General features: G+C 43.1%; 1 protein-coding gene across 1 annotated transcript; it reads right to left on the bottom strand.

Annotated features, from left to right (window-relative positions):
• Positions 1-881: 881 nt before the first annotated feature.
• Positions 882-3,710, bottom strand: LOC112071593 (MEF2 transcription factor homolog). The gene is made up of 2 exons (XM_024139032.2): positions 3,571-3,710; positions 882-2,232 (listed from the first exon to the last, which is right to left on the bottom strand). Exons 1-2 carry the CDS (start codon positions 3,622-3,624, stop codon positions 1,999-2,001), a joined length of 288 nt encoding a protein of 95 aa, XP_023994800.1. The 5' UTR covers positions 3,625-3,710; the 3' UTR covers positions 882-1,998.
• Between the last annotated feature and the right edge of the window lie 3,741 nt (positions 3,711-7,451).

Raw genomic sequence — 7,451 nt, 5'->3', positions numbered from 1 at the left:
ACACCCACACAACACACACACACACACACACAACAACACACATCCCCAAAGGCTATTCTTAGCAGCAGCATTCTATTGTTTAAGCCTGCTGCCGGTTTCCAAACGCTGAACAGGAGAGATTGGTTCTCACAAGAGAGCTGGAATTCCACTGGCCTGTGTGTGTGTGTTCCTAATTGATGAGCGCTTACTGAGAGCTTCAGTTGTCTTTCAATCTACAACACAGACACCACACCACAGAATGGAGTGAAATAGGGTTAGTAGAAGAGGGGTGTAGGAATGCAGGAGTTCTTAGAGTTATTTAAATAGCCATTATCCTGGGCCTCCTGCACCAAATACAACAAGCAAAATACAGAACACACCACACTGCGCCCCACAACACATGCGTGTGCGCAGCAACACAACACACACACCTACACACACAACACACCACACAGCACACTTCGTTATGGAAAAGAAAACAACCCAGACAAAGGAGTGTCTCTTCTGCTCCATTCCTGTCACGAAGATAGTTCAATGGTGGCTCACAGTGTTTCACAGCTAGGTCATCTTTGACCATGTTTATCAATTACAGAGACAGGGACTGTGTGCGATGCTGAAAAATATCTGTGTTCTGCCCTGAACAAGGCAGTTAGCCCACTGTTCCCCGGTAGCTGTCATTGCCTAGTTAAATAAAGGTTAAAAAAAATTAAAAAATAGAGTGAGAGATAGAAAGGCTTGCATGTGAGAGAGGAGAGAAACAGAGTTGAGAGGAGGAGAGATAGAAAGGCTTGCATGTGAGAGAGGGAGAGAAACAGAGTGAGAGGAGGAGGAGACAGAAAGGCTTGCATGTGAAGAGGAGGAGAAACAGAGTGAGTGGAGGGAGAGAGAGAAAAGGAAAGGCTTGCATGTGAGAGAGGAGAGAAACAGATTGAGAGGAGGAGGAGAGATAGATAAAGGCTTGCATGTGAGAGAGGAGAGAAACAGAGTGAGAGGAGGAGGAGAGATAGAAAGGCTTGCATGTGAGAGAGGAGAACAAAAGTGACAGAGGAGGAAAAGACCCATCATCATTGATCTGTCTTCCAGAAGACACCTACACACTAGGGGTCAGCGAGGAAAGAGGAGAGGAGAGGACATTTGTTGAGAGGGATTAGGAAGAGCATATTGAGATTATAGTAATGAGTGATAGGATTACAGTAGATTAACATAGATTATATGCTGCTGCTGGCTGACTGACCAAAAAGTGGGACAGGTGGAGAGGGACATCAGCTATCAGGCCAAAACCACCCCCTTATGGACCTCTGACATACAGTATCGACCACCAGACTCATTTTAAATGTGGAATATTTGAGCAGTGCTTGATTTATTTAGTTTGCCTGGTTTACAATGGAACCAATGGAATATTCCCAATACTGGGCTGCATATCTTATACTTTCCCCATTCCCACACAGAAACATCCCCCTCTGCACTCTATCAAGCTCAGCCTGTTTTCCCACTACTCCCAATGGGAGGCTCATGGCCTGTGTTGGAACACACATCTTTCACTGGAAGAGCAGAACCACTGTCCTCCAAGCCGCTACAGATTCCCGTCAGCGATCCAGAGACTAAATCCAACGCACCTGTCCTTTGAACTCTGATACCTAACCCCTGACCCCTAACCTCTGACCTCGGTCACATGGACCATGGTCCGATGGCTGGCCCTGAAGAGGGTTGAATGGGGACGTTGGACATGTGTGTGTGAGGAGACACCAGACTTGTTCTCCTAACACCATTGCATAACTCCAGGCTGGCCGACTGAGACTCAGCCATGCACATGTTAGCCTCCCTGATTCCTTAGCCAAACACACACACACACACACACATGTATTACACTAGCTGTATTACACTAGCTGTATTACACTAGCTGTATTACACTAGCTGTTCATTCAACCAACTGAAGTTTTGACTTGTAACCAGTCCTTATGGGCCTGAGTGTCTACTGCTTTTCAATCACATTTCCACCAGTGAAACCATGTTGGTGAACTAGTCTGCAATACAGTGTGTGGGACTCACTTCCACAATGTCGGAGTTAGTCCTGCTCTCGTGAGGTTCGTTGTACTCTGTGTATTTGAGCAGGACCTTGTCCATGTCAGTGCTGGCATACTGGAGCAATTTATTGGTGCTGTTGAAGATGATGAGGGCGATCTCACAGTCACACAGAACACTCAGCTCATATGCCTTCTTCATCAGGCCAAACTTCCTCTTGGTGAATGTCACCTGGAGAGGGAGAGAGAGAGGGAGAGGGAGAAGAAAAGAGAGGGAGAGGGAGAGAGAGAGAGAGAAAGAGAGAGAAAGGGGGAGAGAGAGAGGGGACCGCAAGTAGAGGGAGAGAGCGGAACGAGAGCAGAGGGTGAAGAGAGAAGGAGGGAAGATGGAAGATTAGAGAAAGAGGATGAATCAGAGAGAGAGGTAGAGAGAGAGCGGGGTTAAGAGAGAGGGACGAGTATTGCCGAATATGAGGAGAGGGAGAAGAGAGCAGACGAGACAAGAGTAGAAAGAGAGTGAGAGAGCGAGCGGGAAGAGAGAGCAATTAGAGAGGAAGAGGGGTAAGAGAGGAGAGTAGAAGAGGAGAGTAAGAGAGAGAGAGTAAAGAAGCAAAGGCGGAAGAGAGATAAAGAGAGAAGACACGACCCGCAGAGGGAGAAGAGATAGGAAAGAGAGAGAGAGGGAGAGAGGGGGAGAGAGAGGGGAAGAGAGAGGGAGGGAGAGAGAGGGGGAGAGGGAGAGTGTACAGTGTATACTGTAAGTGAACTGTTGCATGTACGTATGTTGGCCTGCGTGTTGACAATAGACTATATAGAAAATCCAGTAAGTATGTAAGGTATGTATGTAAGGTATGTATGTATCTATGTATGTAAGGTATGTGTGTACATATGTAAGATATGTATGTACGTATGTAAGTGTGCTCTTGCACTCTGATGTTGCCTTCTAAACCCCCCCTGAGGGGAATACTTAAACTGAGAGACAAACAGACAGACTGTGACAGTAATGTTAACATTTAGATAGAATCTAATTATGGAGGCTGGCGCCCTTGGCCATTACTGCTTAACTTGAGACTGACTGTAAGTCACTATCACATTAGGATACATAGATATGGGCACAGAATCACTGTCTCTATTACAATGTCACAATCAGAACACTGAGGAAGAAATGTGAGGCTGGTCACTGTATGGATAACCACCCACACACACACCCATACCCACACCCACCCACCCACACACACACACCCACACCCACACCCACCCACACACCCACACACACACACGTGTGCTCGCAAGCAAGGACTCTTAACACACACACACAATAACACACACAACAACACACACAGAGGACAGAGAGAACAGGGAGGTCATCCCAGCTCTAGGGGTCAGGAAGCACATGTTAGTGCATTTCCTGTCATAACAGGAAGAGAGGAACCACTGCCCCACAACACACACACTCCTCAAAATGCCTCTGTCTCTACTTCCTGCCCACCTAGTTGTCTGCAGGTATGGGAGTGTTGGGGCTTGTATGTGTGTGTGACCATTATTTGGAGAAAGCTCAGTGTTCATTTACCTGTCTGTTACGTTCATCCATAATCCGTGCTATCTGGATCTTTTTCCTCCCCATCTTCTCTCCTTCTCTTTCTTTCCTATCCCAGAAGTCCTGTTCTTCCTCTCTTTCTTTCCTATCCCAGAAGTCCTGTTCTTCTTCTCTTTCTTTCCTATCCCATAAGTCCTTCTCTTCTTTTCCCATCCCAGAAGTCCTGTTCTCTCTCTTTCTTCCTATCCCAAACGTCCTGTTCTCTTCTCTTCTTATCTATCCAGAGTCTGTTCTTCTTCTCTCTTTCCTATCCCAAAAGTCCTCTTTCTTCTCTTGGTCTTCCAAATCCTCACAGCAGTATTCTTCATCGATTCTGTCTTCTCTGCAATATACGTCGTGGCATTCACTCCTTAAAGAGACAGAGAGAGAAATCAGTTAAAATGCCATCAAACACACACAGTAGTCCTTGTGGAGCGGGTCATAAAATGGTTCAACGTATGTTTGTATAATAAATAGCTGATCATTCAACAGGTTGACCTGAGAGAGAGAATAACTCACTTATTAAGACTTACGCTATCTCTACCACAGCAACGTCAGTTCAAACACCACATCTCATTCATAACCAAGAGATGGCATTCTGGCTCTCCACTGAAGAAATCACTTTACTTGTCTGCTTATAGTGTCCCCAAACCCTGTTTGGCATTTACATCATCATCATCATTGCTATTAGAAATGTGGACATCACATCTATCTATTAGAATGTTACATCAAAATCATATTCTATTAGATGTTGACATCACTCATACTCTATTAGAATGTTGAACATCACATCAGTATCTTCCATTAGAATTTACATTCAACATATTTTTTAGAATGCGACATCACATCATATTCTATTAGAATGTTGACATCACATCATATTCTGATTAGAATGTCGACATCCACATCATATTCTAATTAATGTTGATACACATCAGTATTCTATTAGAATGTCGACATCACAATCCATATTCTATTAGAATGTTGACATCACTCAATATCTATTAGAATGTCGACAGCACACTCATATTCTATTAGAATTCTGACATCACATCATATTCTATTCGAATGTTGACCTCCACATCATATCTATAAATGTGACTCACATCATATTCATTAGAATGTACATTCACATCAATTCTATTAAATGGACCTCACATCATATTCTATAAAAATGGACCTCACATCATATTCTATTAAAATGTTACATCACATCATATTCTATTAGAATGTGACCTCAGCATCATATCTATAAAAATGTCGACACATCTAGATACTCACATCATATTCTATTAGAATGTCGACATCGCATTCATATTCTAAGAATGTCGACATCACATCATATTCTATTAGAATGTGACATCACATCATATCTATTAAATGCACATCACATCATATTCTATTAGAATGTGACCTCTCTATAGTATTCTATTATAATGTTACATCCACATCATATTCTATTAAATGTGACCTCACATCATATTCTTTGAATGTTGACATCACATCATATTCTATTAGAATGTCGCTCACATCAATTATTAAAATGTTACATCACATCATATTCTATAGAAATCGCAACATCAATCATATTCATTAGAATGTCGACATCACATCATATTCTATTTGAATTTTACATGTTACATAATTCTCGATCCGAAAACACATCCAGCACAGTACAAGTCCAGGTGAGAGTCCTGTTTGTTTCACCTGTCACCTGTGGCCTGTTTGACTGTGCACAAAGGGATCTGAAGGATTCAGTCCACAGCTATTGTTAACAATAAGCCACTGCGGGTTACACACACACCTAATCGAGCAAGACCTGAGATTTTTTACAGACCAGCAATCCCCCCCCCCATCCATGACCCTGACCTCTAACCTTATCTCTATGATAACCTATTGACATATACATATATAATAATATGGAGATCCAGTACCTCCTGAAGGGAGTGAGTGTGCCATATTCTCTCCTCATCCCTCCATCCCTCCGTGTGTTAATCAGGCCTCTCTCGAGGAAACAGAAGAAGAAAATGAGGGAGATACATTGTACTTCAAAGGGAAAGTGATAACTCATAAGTTAAACTTTTGTGGTACGCTGTGTGTAGTGTTGTGTGTGTGTGTGTGTGTGTGTGTGTGTGTGTGTCTTGTGTGTGTGTGTATCCTGCTGTCTCCCTGGCCTATAGGCTCTTTAAGATCCTCTTAAGTAGCTAGACACAATAGAGCCAACATGGCTATAGCGTCCGACATCACACACCACACACCACACACACACACACACAACACACACAACACACACACACACACAACACACACACACACACACACACACACACACACACACACACACACACACACCACACACACATACACAGTTACCAGCTTACAGCAACAAGCTGTAAAATGAAGAAAGGGAGGAGAAAGGGAGGGGGGAGATAGAGAGAGAAAAAGAAAGAGAGAGCGAGATCACAGGTTTGTCAAATACATGACAACGAGTAAGGTGTTGGGTTTTTACTGTATCTTCTATAACGTTATTTGAATGTTTGGCTTGTTAAATGTGATACGCTGTGTGTAACGTCCATTTGTATAGTTTACTTCGCTACTTGAGTCATCTTTTTCTGCTCTCTCTCTCTCTCCATGCTGCTTTCCACACAGACCTAGCCCTGCCCCCTGTCACTCAAGGTGCACATTTGTGTTCCTCAACCACGAGACACTTGCGTTCAGTCTGCATGGTCAATGCAGCACATGCAACAAAGTTGATGACAATGATGCAGTTTTCACTTTGCTTCTTAATATAAATAAACTAGCTTGATAAAATTACACTAACAGCTAGTTTGTCTTTTCTTAGCAAGTTGGGCCAAAATCTTGTTAGCCGCTATTGCTACTGCTAATTGCTAGCTAGCTAATAAATGTACTGATTCAGAGCAAATGTAATTAGCTATACAGCTTGATAATACGAGTGACGGTATGACGTATTTGAAGGTATGTTTTTGAATAGCTAAAGCAGAAACAGACTTGTAACCAGGCTGTCATCAAGCATTTCGCTACACTTGCAATAACAATAACATCTGCTAGCCGTGTGTATGTGACCAATAAAATTTGATTTGATCATAACTCCTATCACAACATACAACATACCATCCCTAACCCCTAACCCCTATCCCCTATGTGGTGATCTGAGAGGATTTGATAGGTAACGACAGCTCCAGAGTGCCACAACGTACCATCCCTGACTAGAGGTGAATAGAGCAGATCTGGACAGACTCCCCAGTAGACTGACCAACAAAGGCACATTTTACACACAGCTCTTCTACACAGTATCTGCCAGCACCAGATATAATCAAGCTAGCTAGGACATAATATTGAATCAAAACAAGCACCAACATGCCAACCAGGATACATTTAAACTTCTGTGCTCTCATTCAGTCATTCAGTCATGCAGACAGTGAGGCTGTTTCAGGAAACACCATATTTCTCTGCTTTGGAGTAAATATAGAACATTCCTTGTCAAGCCAACTCAGCATTCTATCAAACCTGGAAGTTTATATGTGTGTGTTAGTTAGATGTTTTCCCAGCATGTGTGTTCCCTCTAAGAGGACGTGACGTAGAGCCTGTAAACCAAACCAGGATGACGGCAGGTTTCCACCCGATTTCCCCTCGACGTGCGCGCACGCACGCACGCGCACACACACACACACACACCACACACACACACACACACACACACACACACACACACACACACACACACACTTCCTCCTCTATGAATAGCCTAAATGTAAACCAGCGGTGCTCCAAAAATAAAATAATTAACTTCATACCACAAACAAAGTGGAGCTGCCTGTATTTAGTTCACACTGAGACAGAGAGACAAACATACA

This window comes from Salvelinus sp. IW2-2015, unplaced genomic scaffold (genome assembly GCF_002910315.2).
Source record: "Salvelinus sp. IW2-2015 unplaced genomic scaffold, ASM291031v2 Un_scaffold1653, whole genome shotgun sequence".
NCBI classification, from domain to species: Eukaryota; Metazoa; Chordata; class Actinopteri; order Salmoniformes; family Salmonidae; genus Salvelinus; species Salvelinus sp. IW2-2015.
The sequence above is the reverse complement of the archived record's forward strand: the minus strand, read 5'-3'. Positions and strand labels throughout refer to the sequence as shown.